General features: G+C 34.9%; 1 protein-coding gene across 1 annotated transcript; it reads right to left on the bottom strand.

Moving 5' to 3' along the window:
• Positions 1-3,070: 3,070 nt before the first annotated feature.
• LOC107660651 (calcitonin gene-related peptide type 1 receptor-like) lies at positions 3,071-14,121 on the bottom strand. Its single transcript, XM_016450039.1, has 12 exons — positions 14,055-14,121; positions 12,051-12,191; positions 11,271-11,384; positions 10,275-10,387; positions 10,080-10,171; positions 9,861-9,987; positions 9,068-9,221; positions 8,921-8,981; positions 8,606-8,672; positions 8,094-8,312; positions 6,182-6,223; positions 3,071-4,648 (listed from the first exon to the last, which is right to left on the bottom strand). The coding sequence occupies exons 1-12, from the start codon at positions 14,119-14,121 to the stop codon at positions 4,430-4,432; spliced, it is 1,416 nt and encodes a 471-aa protein (XP_016305525.1). The 3' UTR covers positions 3,071-4,429.
• Between the last annotated feature and the right edge of the window lie 270 nt (positions 14,122-14,391).

The raw sequence follows: 14,391 nt of genomic DNA, 5'->3' as shown, positions 1-14,391 counted from the left end.
CTGAAACTATGAATGTTTTGGTTCCTTTTGTTTTGTTTTCTTATCCTTCTTAGTGGAAAATTGTTCCAGTCTCATCATAACTGAATTCTTCACCTGGCAGAACTGCCTCATCTTGCCTGCCGTATCTCTCTGAATACAGATGCGTGCTATTTTTTCAAGGCAATGACGTAGGGCACTGTTGAAAATCTTGGATAAAGCAGAACATATACAGTGAACACATTCATGTGGGCAGAGGAATGAATGCTTATCTCCTGTTTGTCAAGTGCTTTGTTAGCCCACCTGTTTCACCATGCAGCCCTCAGTTTCAGAGGACTTTCCCTCTGATTACACACCATGCTACATGTTGAGAGAGATTTCATCTTTTAGCTTGAACACTGAACATGTTCTTTTGAGTTGGAACAGAATAAATGAAACACCTCATTCATGTGAACACATTCTCTTCAGTGTTCAAGCTAAAGGAAAATGGCCACCAAAATACAACATTTCAGACTGAATCATATTTGATGGCCCCATGTCCCAAAGGCAGCTTTTTCTTTTTCTGTTTCAGTCTGTCATACAGCTGTTTCACAGTTTGTTTTCCATTCAAGTCTTGTAAAGACAGTGCTCAGTGCTCTCTGGGATTGCCCTGTTTACTTAATGCTTTCCAAGATGGTGGACAACATATGCTCTCAATTTGATCCTGCACTGTGGCATGTCAGAGGAAACATCTGGTGGGCCAATACTTCCTTGGTATAACTTTTCTATAGTCTTTACTCGCAGCATGATACCCTTTAGTTCTCATAAATATCCGATGACATGCAGTCCAGACATTTACTTTTGTAAGTTTACACTAGCAGGCAGGAATTCAACAATGAAGCAGCTACAGTATATCATCTTATTTTATTGTTACCATTATTAAAAAGTAAATCTTTCAGTGTTCATGTTCACAAAACTTCACGTAAAATTATGTATATGAGAACAGAACAGATTTGGAATTTGCCATTTGGAATTTTTTCGCTTGCTCACCAACGGATGCTCTGCAGTGAATGGGTGCCGTCAGAATGAGAGACCAAAAAGCTGATAAAAACATCGCAATAATCCACAACCCACATGACTCCAGTCCATCAGTTAATGTATTGTGAAAGCGAGTTTGTAAACAAATCCATCATTAAGACTTTTTAAACGTCAAACCATTCCTTCTGGCTATAAGTCCTCTATCCATAATAATGCTTTCTCCAGTTGAAAAGTCTGAATCAGGAGAGAAATATGCACAGATCAAGCACCATTTACAAGCAAAAAACAGTCCAAAACCGTTCTGAACAAATATGTTGGTGGATTTTGATGTGAGAAGACAACAGGGTGTATGGTCTTTTTCACTAAAGGAAGCATTATTATGAATTATGGGCTGGTGTTTTGAACAGAAGTGACAGTTTAAACAGCCTAGAAACACACAGCTTTTCACTTCCCAAGATGTTAATCGATGGACTGGAGTTGCATAGATTATTGTAATTAATTCATTACATTTTGACGGCACCCATTCACTGTGATGTAATGCTAAATTGCTCTAAATCTGTTCCGATAAAGAAACAAACCCATCTATGTCTTGGGTGGCCTGAGTTTGAGCAAATTTTCATTTTCCAGTAACTTGACTAAAATCCTTTAATATAAATCTATACAGTTTTTATTTTTATTTTTTATAGGCAGACAGATATTTTATTGAAATGTAACATTACAGTTGTTAGATTTTCTCTTACCCTATTTCACAGAGCAGTGTTCATCTAGACGGATTGGCTTTAGCTTTTAGAGAGGAAAGTAGTATTGTGAAGTATTGTGTCCATGTTCCTAAGCCACCTTTTTAAAAAATGCACTTGACTGAAGGCAGTTAAAGGGCATGTTTGATGCTGAACATGACTTTGTGAGAGGATGTCATTAGATTGGCCTTGGAATTTAAGTAAACTGACTTCAATCCCCTTCAATGTGAATAGTGGAACCTTTGATGTGCTTTTATGTTTTGACCAATGTCTCATCCCCACCCCAGTGCTTTTAATGAAACACACATTAACATGCAAACAGGACACTTGAAATAATCATCTATAATTACAGAATAATACGATACACATGATTGCAACACTCCCCACATTTTATGAAATAAATGTTACACGGATACACCTCAAGAGAACAAAAGACAAATTACATTCATACAGAAAAGAACATCTGAAGTGGTTGAATTTAGGTGTAGCATATGCACAATTCAACTATTCTGATAACAAGTTTGAAAGCAAAATGTACTTTCACACAAAGTACAACCTTAAATACCAGGTCAAAAAACAAGCAGCTAATGTGTGTATGAAACATATGAAACCGTCCTTCAGTGAGTGTTTTGTTTTCACTAAAACACACAAATGATCACAAACAACACAACAAAAAACCTTAGGAAGCATTATGAGCAACAGTAATTGGCACACATTCATGAAAAATAAATGACATTCAAGGAAAAGAATATTGCATTGAGTCTGATGATGAAAACCTGATGAAATGATACAGTGTATGTATGATTGGCATTTGTTTACATGCTGTGAAGTGCCGTGATTTGCTATATTAATACTGATTTGTTCTGAACCCAGAATGAGTTACGTTCCTGTTTAGGGTGGAAAAAAATGCACACACATCATGTCTGCAGTACAAAGCGATATTATGCACACCCCTATAAAATATTCAAATGTGATTACAGCTAAGAATATAATATTTACATCATTAATACAAGCACATTCCCACATGTGTAGCATTGCCAACAATTCTTTTTGCACGGTTAATATATGCATATGGACAAAAGCAGGAATTAATTGAATAGTTAGCCCAAAAATATGCTAGTTGTTTTTTCACATATGTATTTGTAAGCCACATAAATTGGCTTCCTGAATAAAACCGATCCAAAACAATAATTTAACTCACAGTTAATAATGACTTGCATTTCAATCTATTTGTCATGTAAAGTGAACAGGTTGAAATTTAAATATTGTATGACTTTTGAAAACTTAGAATATAGTGCATGAGTCAGATATGGGTTACATTTATGATTTTTATTTATTTATTTTTTGACAGATGTGGCCACATTGAGCTATTATTGAAAGAGGGGCATACAATTCATTGCAAATTCTCCTTGAGTCCACATTCAGTACTAGTTTGGACCATCATGAAGGTGAGTAAATAAAGACATTTTTCATTTTTGGGTGAACTATCCCTTTAAGCATTATGAAACCTTGTTGATTGTCAGAGAAGTCTAAAATGGAGTGAGCTTAGGTAACGCTGTGACATAAACACTGGGCACATTATTCAAATAATATGGAATGTAATTGAAATTCGATAGAGTGGGTGAAAGGAAAGGCAGGGCTTTGACACGAGAGCAATATCTCAGACACTCCAAGCATGTTAGGAAAAGCTGCAGAGTAACACTCTAGGTAGTGGGTTATTGTCATTTATTTCACAAAAGCCATGTATTAAAAGAAAAGTACATGACTAAACACTGCAAGAAATATGAAATCAAAAACACTGAAAATGTGGCATGTGTAGTATAAATTTAACTGTGAAAAACTAAGTATAAAAGTTGAGAAATATATCTTAAATAAAGTGGTGAGCTTGTTTTCGTAATGTAAGGCTTCACACTGAGTTCTTATTAAACCTAGAAATGTTACATCAATTATGGTCCAATCTCCAGTGTCATTTTTAGGGGTCCCTAAAGCACGTGTTTATGAATTATTATATCTGTGATTTGAGTCAAATAACGGATTTACTTTGAACCCTTCCAATAAATAGCATTATAGCGACCAAAATTGAGTATAATAAAAAATACAAACTCTTTAATCTTCCATTTAGTTCTTGTCCAGATGAACAAATACAACAATTGTATATATTGGCTATAATACTGTCTTCACAGGAAAATAACAGAATTACATTAAAATAGTTACTAAATGAATATTATAAAAGAAAAAGCGGCACTGGCTTTTGGGCACTTTTCAGTTTTTTATCTTTCAACATACATATAGTTTTGTTTTGTTTATTAGTAAAAATATAAATTTCTCATTAGTGTGGTCATGATTTGGATTAGATATATAATTCATTTTTTTTATTACAGGGACAAATATAAGACAAAGAAGTGCATTACAGATGAAATCTGAAAAAAGAGCTGAATATTGATTCAACTGCGCACAGCCGTCGAGCAAACTAAAATACTGCAAAGTACAAAGACAGGGCCAGTAATGCTTATATTTGTCCATTTAACATTAAATGAAGGTAGACAACTGTTTTTCGGTGTAAATTCTAGGAGAAATGCCTTTTCTCCACCCTTCAGAAAGAATGAGCAGTGAATTATGGGTAAAACGGTCCAATTCAGCCGTTGAAAAAAAATGTTTTTTTTTTTTTTTTAAGCGGCATACTGCCACGTTCAGTGGCATCAGGCAAAAGGATTCTCCGGCTTTAAGGTGCAGTTGTCAATGTCATGGCAGTTTTTGCCATTCAAGTGTTCTGTGTGGCCGTCGATGCTGTAACAGCCCTGGACCTCCGTAATGGAGGACGCCGTGTATGACGCAGACCTCAGAGCATCAGATTGTATGATGGCGCTTCCAAACTGTATGCGGTACTGATTCCAGTGCCTTCTCAAAACTGCTTGGACCTGAGGAAGATATGGACAGATGATCTACTCAGTCAACAGAAATCACTTATCACGCAGCATGTATAATTCATTATCTTCTTGGTCTGAGCCTTTAACAATTCACCTTTTCCAAAAAACAAACAAACAAAAAAAACACCTCCCTTTTGCAGAGGCTGTAATGATCATAAATCATAAGATTTATTTAATAGTAATAGTTAATTATTTAGTTAACTTTTTTTGTTTTAGCTAGGTAGGCCAAGGTAACATTTCTCATTTAGTTTAACTTGTTACTAAAATTGTCTAAAACTAAAACTGAAATAAAAATAAATAAAAACGACATAGACATTTAAAATATAATAACAAGAATAAGAATCAGAATAAGAATTACAAACACTACAAAATGAATAAAACCTTAACTAAAATGAAAATGAAAGTATATTTTAAAATCTTCATAAACATCTATAATAGTATTTCAATGATACTAAAATAACACTGGTCGTTGCTTAAATAACCATATGGTAATGCATATTTTTGCATATTTAAAAATATTAAATATAATTACTATACAATTCCTTTTTTATTTATTTTTTCTGGTACACAAACCAAGCGGTAATTTAGCCTACTTAATTCGTTTATTGATGACAAATTAAAGGTGCTGTATGTAAGTTTTTGACTCTACTAAAGCATAAAAATACCATAATACGTTTGCAGATATTTAAGAAACATGCTAAGTTAACATACTTGTTTATCTGAAAAACAATGCTAGAGTCAGTTATTCTCCTTTGAAAATGTGCGTTCCGGGCCGGAATGTTGGTCTCTGTTTTGGTTTGTGAAACCTGCCCACTGCCAGTTTACCCAATTGTATTTCGGCACCCTGGGTTGCCAGTTGGCGTATTTAATTTCATTCATCGTCAAGTGAGCTCGTTCCTGTTGGTGTCGTCATTCTGGCAACCTGCGTGTGCGTCAAGTCTGAGGAGGAGGGGCCGGGTGAAAAAAACCCTCTCCAATATTTTGAATTTGGACTGCAATACCTAGTTCAACCACTCTGTGTCAATCCTACATACAGCACCTTTAAGTTTGGCATCAGAGCTAAAATAGCACTGCAACAAAATTCAAACCATATATCAAAATATTGATTGTCACATGTACCTTCTTATATATTCGATATAGATTTTCCTTATACAGTTTGAAAGTGAATAGCAAACTCTCTTCCAGCTGACACATACAGTATATCGTCATTCTGACCAGCCATCCATTTAAGCGGCTGTATTAACTGCTGGACCGGTGATATTATTCATAATAGCTTCTGCATGCCTTATTACCACAGTGCCTCTAAAACAGCTCAACGCAAAAACTAAATTATTTGGACAGGTTCCCTCTGAGTCAGGCATTCGTATTGGTACATGTGGACATCTGCCAATGTTTTTAGGATTTAAACAGCCAGTACAAAATCTCCATATCTGAGCTTTGCTTTCAAGGAAAAGGATGTTGCACAATCCATAATTCCTTGCAGATAAACAGGAAATGTTTCATATCAGCTGGGTAAACACTTACCTCTCCGTTGAAAAAGCAGAAGATTGTGGCCACCAACAGTCCCTTAAAAATAAAATCAGAAATGCACGTCAGCAACAAATCCGCATAAACTGCTGTCTTGCACTGCTAAACTATAATCTCCTATATCGCAAGCTCTTCACTAATCGTTTCTAGGATGGTGTTGAGTACTGTTCTCCCTTGTGTTTTGACACATTTTGCCAGAGTGAGCGCTCTTGATGTGCACAGAGAGTCATCTGGGATGACAAGCTTGTTTTGTTGCATTATTCATTGTGCCGATTCAGCTAGGTCTAGCAGTACCAGCTGTCCGAGGCTTCTCACTTTGCTGTTTTCTTCACAACAGACTACAAATGGTTATTTTCTTGCTGCTGAACACCTACCCATCTCAATATAAATGTTCAGGAGTCAGACTTTTATGAGGCAAGTGACCTGATCCTAACAACAGTTGCTTCTGCAAATAAATAGTTCACCCCAAAAAACGGTTGTGCCTTTTGTTATTTTTTCAGTATAGCTCAAATGAGATGAAGAATATCTATGAATAATGACTTACACTTGAAAAGGCTTGTGTGAAAACTGTTCTTTTGTTTACCACAGGACAAAAAAAAAAAAACACAGCATTCCGTTTAGGAACAAAATGAGGGTGAGTAATTAACAGCAGGATTTCTAAAGTGACAAGCTTTCCCCTCTGGCTAATCTACAGAGCTGCAGGACATTGTTGTCATTTGTTTTACAAGATTTAAGTCACTAATGGCAAAGTAAACTTAATTATAGGCTGTTGAGCTTTTGCCAGTCAAAAAGACAAAGAGATTGGGAAATCATATCTTTTAGTAATAATAAATATAACCATGGTTAAAAGCAAACACTCCACAAGTGGAAAGTACAAGTAAACATTTGGCATCGGCAAGTATTTAAAGTTAGGAACTAAAACATAATGATGGTTTTCAATTTTGAGAATGATATTCTGACACTTTCTGATATAAGTGACATGAGACGTAAACCATCAACTAAAGAAAACATCTTGTTCTACTGATTTTTTGCTTTAGTGGAAAATATAGCTAATTTCAGATTTTTATCTAGTAAGCCTAAAGTTTCAGAACTCCAGTGGCAACACATATAGCACTTTACAAAAGTAAAGAAAATATTAGATTTTTTTTTCCCATTTTAGTTTTTTTCCCATTATGTATACTGTATACCAATTTGATTGCTGCATTATTTCTTTATCTAGTTTTGTATTTTTTTAGTTTTCTCTTTTTCAGAATAAGATTTTTCTCTTTGCTATTTAAAATTTAGTTCTCTCTGTGGTTTTAGAAAAATCTGTATTTTATTTTAAAGAAAATAATACCTTTATTGTGCAAAGATGAATAAAATTTATCAAGTGACAGCGAATACATTTACAAAATATTTCTCTGTCACATAAATGCTCTTCTGTTGAACTCTCTTTTCATCAATCCTGGAAAAAAAAGTATTACAAAAATATTAAGCAGCACAACTGTTTTGAAAATTTATAATAATAAGAAATGTTTCTTGAGCATCAAATCAGCACATATAATGAATTCTGAAAGAATATGTTACACTGAAGACTGGAGTAATGATGCTGAAAAGTCATCACAGGGGGAAAAAAATACATTTTATAATATATTTGAATAGAACGGTTATTTTCAGTTCTAATAATATTTCACAATATTACTGTTTTTATTATATATTTGTTCAAATAAATGCAGCCTTGATGAGTGTAACAGACCTTTTTCAAAAACATAAACAGTCTTACTGACCCCAAATGTATGCATGTATTGTATATTAAAAAAACTGTGATATACAATATACATTTTGCATGATTAAAATTCTATTTTAGGCATTGGCAGATGGGCCCTGAACGTGTCTGTAAGATTACATGGAGACTGAATTGACTGCTTACCTGATAATGCATTAGGATATGCATGATGTAGTCATAGATTTCAGCAGACATGCGTCCCCCAGGTTTGTATGGGAGGAGAACGTACTGGATGCCCAGCAGTGGAACCAGAATGAGGGTGGCTCGGACAGCTTTCATATACAGACTAGACTCTGCTTGATGCGTCACTTTCAGTTTGGTGATGAGAACTCGTACGATGTTCAGCAGAAAGAACAAGTTCACCTGGAAGGACAGGCAAGATGAATGGCAATCACAAAACAAAAAGATCCCAGCTGGCTGGCAGATGTCAGAAGAGAGAGATGTAGGTATCTTCAAACTGCTTTAGGATCCTAGTGTTCTTTTTGATGTACTGATACATATAAACATTGTGCTCGGCTACTCGAAAATAAATTCAGATTGGCAAATACAAACTTCTGGATGTAATTTGTGCAAAAAATACAAAAAGATTATAATTAATCTTGCACAAAAAGATGTGTTTTGGAAACAAAAAGGACAAAAACATCCAGATGTCTTACCAGCAGTGCTGCACAGATAGGGCCATGAATAATGTATAGCAGAGAAGTATTTGAGCTGATCCAACAACTGCGGATTGGGAAGGAAAGGATTAGCCAAACCTTTGATATGGATCCTTAAACAGGAGTATTATTTCGTACAATAATTGCTTTACTTCACATGGATTTAGGTAAGAATCTTAAGAAAAAGGATTTGCTTTTTTTTTTTGAGTGTTGCTTATAGGACTACAGATTACAAAAACTAATCTCACTATGATATCCTACATTAGCAATAATAATGATAAATTTAACTTAAAGCTACAGAGCAAGAATACTCACTTATCATTGTAGTAATAACTTCTGGCTACGGCATGTATTGTAGCAGGTATAAGAGGGAAACCTGTTATTTGAAACAGATAGAGATTGGAAGAAGTTAGATTTAGTATATGCAATTAATGCCGCAAATAAAAAAATAAAAAAACTCACCCCATCCAAGAAGGTAATACCACATTAAATGCTGTTTTTCAGCAAAAACTGCCACAACAATGAGTGTGTGCAAGTAAATCCCTTCACAAAGCATCCAGAAGTAGTTGCATCCAAAGATGTACAGATGGATAAACTGTGATACTTTGCAGCTGATCTGAACAGAAGCAACATGGACATTTAATAATGATTTGCACAGCAGATTGGTGACATGCTGTAATGCTTCTAAAATGATCAAAGAAAAATGAAAATACTGGCATTATTTATTCACCCTTTTGTTCCATAACTGGTTAGTCTGCATTGTATGGCAATAGATGCAAAATTATTACTCAAATATGCCCCTTTTGATTTTTTTGAGGAAAAAAAAAAAAAATTGTATGGAAGCTTTTTATTGCCACAGGATTAAAAAAATAAAGTATTTGCAACTTTATATCACAATTCTGACTTTTCCCCTCAAAATTCTGAGTTTATATTTTACAATTCTGAATTAGAATTGTCTGAATTGTGAGATTCTCAATTCATAAACTCACAATTTCCCCCCTTATTCCATGATGGAAACAAAAAACTTGTAAACTTGAAAAAAGTCAAAATTGCCAGTTTAAAACTTGTAGTTCTAAGGGAAAAAAGTTAGAATTGTAAACTCGCAATTACCAGTTCATAACTAGCAATTGCAAGATATAAACTCACAGTTCTGTGAAAAAAAGTCTGAATTGTGAACTTGCTGTTGCAAAGAAAAAGCCAATAAATAAACGGGTGAGTCAAAAATGACAAGTTACTGTCAATGCACGCTACTTACTGGGTTTTCCTGAACTAGTTCTTGGTTGTTTGCCACTGCTGTTAACCAAATGATAGTGATGATGGAGTTTAATACAAAGGAAAAGAAAAGGTTTTTGTGCAGGGTAATTCTCTGGCAGCTCAAACTCCTATAGGCACAAAAAAGACAGCAAAATGAAGAGATAATTGTTATAAACCATTAAAACTTGAATACAGCAGTGAAAGAGACATTTGCACTTACTTGAAATGAAAGAATATGCCTAGCGAGATGAACAAAGATGTTAAAGAGAGCCCATGACCAATTAGCGCCAAGTAGAACAAATTCATTGCGGTCTGCAATCACACAAACAATAGAGTCATGAAGTGTTTATTCTGCAAGCCAATTCAAATGTGTGTTTATATTCATCTCCAGTGTTTATAGTGTTCGTAGTCATACCCTGCGTCCTTCAGTAGTGTGCAAATTACATCTGGTGAAATTTGTCCACGTGCGATTACTCTCAGGATGCAAGAACCACTGCCCGCTTTCTGTACATATTTTGGTGACCATTTCTGCAAAGAAACAGAAGTAAACCCAAACGTGTTACTAAGAGAAGCATCGATATGGTGAAAAGCTTAATTCGTTTGTCAACTCTTAGCAACATTTTGAGATATGGTATATGTCATAATACTCCTGTCTTGTATTTATGTTGTGCTTTATTAATTAATTTTAATTTTTTTTACATATCTTTTACATTAATTTTATATGTATATATATATTTATTTTTTCCCTCCTCTTGCTTTCTTCTCCATGTATTTTTTTTCTGTTGTTTGGTTCTGTATATGTTGTAAGTGGTTAAATTGTTAAAAAACAAGCACTGTTTTTTTTTCTGTAGAGAAACATAATAGCTAACCTAATATAGATATTTTTCCAAGCAATTTTTAAGATTACTTTTAAAAAGTAGCTAACTTTAATGCAAAATTTATTGAACAAAGAAAATAAAATAAAAAATAATAATAAATAAAATATATTTATATATATTTTTATCTTTTTTGACCTATTGCTGTAAAAGCCAGGCTTTGTTAAAAAAAAAATAATAATAATAATTTTTTAAATAAAGTAGACCAAAACAATGGCTAGTGATATTTTACTGCTATGTTTCTAAGCCCTTTTTAAGATTAAAGTTAGAAAGTATTACAGTAATTAATAACTTTACTGCAAAATTTATTAAACTTGGAAAATGTCTTTAATATTGAAAACATGCTCATCCATTCACCTTACCTTACTTCAGGGCAGAAAATAAGTCATATAAAAGTTTTAACAGCCATTTAGCCTATGAATTTAGCATGATTTGATAGTGAGGGATAATGGAGCAAAAGAACTGACAATGATGTATGTGTATTAGGCAGATGAGTAGAAAGCACTTACACTAAACCTTATAACTTGAATATTCACCTGTAGGGTCAAAATCCTGGAAATAATCAGGGCAGTGTTGCTCAGAAGTGACGCTGGTCTCTGTGTCGTCCCAACACAACCATCCATCCCAGGTCCTGTTGCACACCGGGCCAACTAGATATGAAAAAAAAGCCCAAAACATTTATTGGTTTCTGTGGAGACTGGGAAACTGCAACTTCCTGTTTTCATTATCACTATTCTTAGTTCTACCAGCCTGTTCCAAAACCCAGTACCCCGTGAGCTAGGTGTGCTGCATCCTATGGAAAGCGCTCCAAATCAGTCATTGTTGTGTCTTGTTTAGGATGCTAAGTAGGAAGTCTACTAGGTTTTGGAACAGAGCTAATATTTCACAGCTGTCCTGCCACCCAGTGGGGCCAAATGCACTCTTCCTAACAGAATGAATATGAGCCACCTGAGGCTTTATGTGTTCTTGCTGTACTAATTAGACAGGATGACAAAAACTACTGTCAACGCTGGCAATACATACTCTATGAGAGGCTTATTGAAAATCAGATCGAATTGTTATTGTTATATATTATTATTTTAGCATGACACATGTGCGTACTTGCTGTAAAATATGAGTACAAAAGTGTTATGGCTATTTGGCTAGAATGAACTGGCTTGAAGCTGCTTTGTGTCATTTTTTTATGTCACCAGTAGCATCAAATCTATAATTGCAGAATGAATATCTGTAAAGTAACATGAAAATGACACATTTTCAGGATCCAGAATAATACAGCTTGATCTCTGTCTTGTAAAAACTATATGTAAAGTATCTACCACTTCTGTCTTGACTGCTGTCCTTCATGATCTTCTGATAGCACTCGAACTGTGCCGTCACAATCTTGTTTCTGGTAACACCGATGTCATGGTACACATTTTGAGGATGTTGTTGCTGGCTTTTGTTTACCTCAGGACTGGCTAGAACAATGGGACATTAAAAAACATGGCAAAAGTTTCCATATAGTCACTTTGGATGTAAATGTAAATAAAACACATGTAGTTGCACAAACCCCATATATTCACTTTAAAGTTGCTAAATGCTTCCTGATTTATTCTGTACTAATCTCTTATTGTAATTTACTTAAGCAGCTGCTTTACTTACACATAATATACCATTATGAGACATTATACCATCAAAGACATTACTCTATATTGTAATAGAGGATCATGTTTCTTTTTGTAGCCCAAAACTCTGAAATAAGTTAGCAATTTAGCACTTCTGGTTCCATCATCTTGACGTCAAAGTTGAATTGGTTAAATGTCTGAAATCAGGTCTGTGGTTAACACAAATGTAAGATATTTTCATGATTTTTCTATGACATAAACTACATCATTAATACTCCCTTGTGATTTTTAAAGCTTTTACTTATGTTAAAAAAACGTTTGCTAACAAGGGGCTAAATGGAACTATAGAGGTTGTCGGGAACATTAAACATCAGCCAAAGCAATTATTATCTATTATATTTATTTCAATTTAATTTGGGTAATTAAATGTTTAATATGAGTTTAATTTTAATTTCACTTTTAATTTTAGTTAACTATAATCCAAACAGGTAATCTCATTCACTCACTAGTTCGCTTTTACAGCCTCATTGTGCAACTCAAAACTTCAGGGAAAAAGACTGAAAGAGTTGTCGGAAGCTAAGTGATGGTGACATTCATTTGTGAAGATTATCATGATGAACAAAACGCATAAGAATCATAAACTTTTATTGGTCACTGCAATAATCTGAAAGCCAATGAAAAAATCCTGTTGGGTTTTTGTTGATGGAACCAAGCGGTTGGCCTACAGAAATATTATCACTGCACCACTAAACAAAAATGTTTATAAAAAAGATGTGGCAAATAATCTTTCACCTCAGTGACAGATCCCAGCAGAAACAGACAGATCGTCCAGCCTCTAGCTGTCATCTTCTTTGGCATTTGCAATGACCCACTATCGATCTGCAAGGAAGGCAATGTCAATAATAATAATAATAATAATTCCTTGCATTTATATAGCGCTTTTCTGGGCACTCAAAGCGCTTTACATAGAAGGGGGGAATCTCCTCAACCACCACCAATAAAACACTGTGCACAGTTCTAAGGGCTCTTATGCTGTTATTGACACAAACAGAAGTACTTGTCGTCTTCTCTAGCTTATTGCAAACACACACCCACACAGAAACATACAGACACACATGCACAGAATACAAATTTGTATATTTGAACTCTACTGTCTCTGATGGTTGCTTCAGTTCTTATAACACTTATCAAGCTGGAATCAGTTCACTTAAATAGACTGTTTGAACCTATTCACATCAAATGCCCTGTGTCTAATGGGTAAATTAGTCCAATGACAAATCCTTAACATCCAATAATCAAAATTTTGCTCAATTATATCACTAGCAAAACCATTGTAAATACAGCTTGAATATTTACTACTCAGCCCGACGTAGAATGGTTATTTTGTGATTCTAGCCAGGTCGAGCAAACACTTTAACCTAGATTGTGCAGTTTCTTCAAATCCCAGCTCGCAAAGAATGGTTTAGTCAATGAGGGACCCTCATACGCAATAGAAAATATTGCGTAAAAAAAAAAGAGTAGCTGATGTGAAGAAACGTTCCCTGATATTACTAAATAATGTCCCTTGACTGCTCACATGGAAGTTATGGCATGTCTTCAGGTCTGTTTGAACTTACGCTGCTCATATTGGGTCACACTATTGCAGGAGTATCGGGGGAAAGCAAAGGGGGGTATTGCAAATTAGAAACAGACGGTAAGAGCGAGTTGTAATGTTACCCACAATGCAGCATATCATGAAACAGCACTGGCGGATCTCAAGGACCACTGCTTGTAGCTGCGTCATTGGCTGCAGCTGAAATAATGGTGTTTACTTTTCCATTTGAGGGAATAAACATGCAGGTTAGAGCCTTTGTGAGCCACTCTGCAGGCTGGTCGTGCTGATATCTGTCCTCTACTGATATCCGCACTCTTTTATCTTCCGTTGATTGCACTACTTGAACAAACAGCAGTATTTTCCCTTGCCGGTGAAACCTCTGAGTGCAAGCACATGGGAGGAAACTGGATGCGTGTTATGGTCATTTTAACTGCTTGAATTTGACACAGATAAATCATC

Source organism: Sinocyclocheilus anshuiensis, unplaced genomic scaffold (genome assembly GCF_001515605.1).
Source record: "Sinocyclocheilus anshuiensis isolate Anshui unplaced genomic scaffold, SAMN03320099.WGS_v1.1 scaffold627, whole genome shotgun sequence".
Taxonomy (NCBI): domain Eukaryota; kingdom Metazoa; phylum Chordata; class Actinopteri; order Cypriniformes; family Cyprinidae; genus Sinocyclocheilus; species Sinocyclocheilus anshuiensis.
This window is presented reverse-complemented; position numbering and strand designations above follow the sequence as displayed.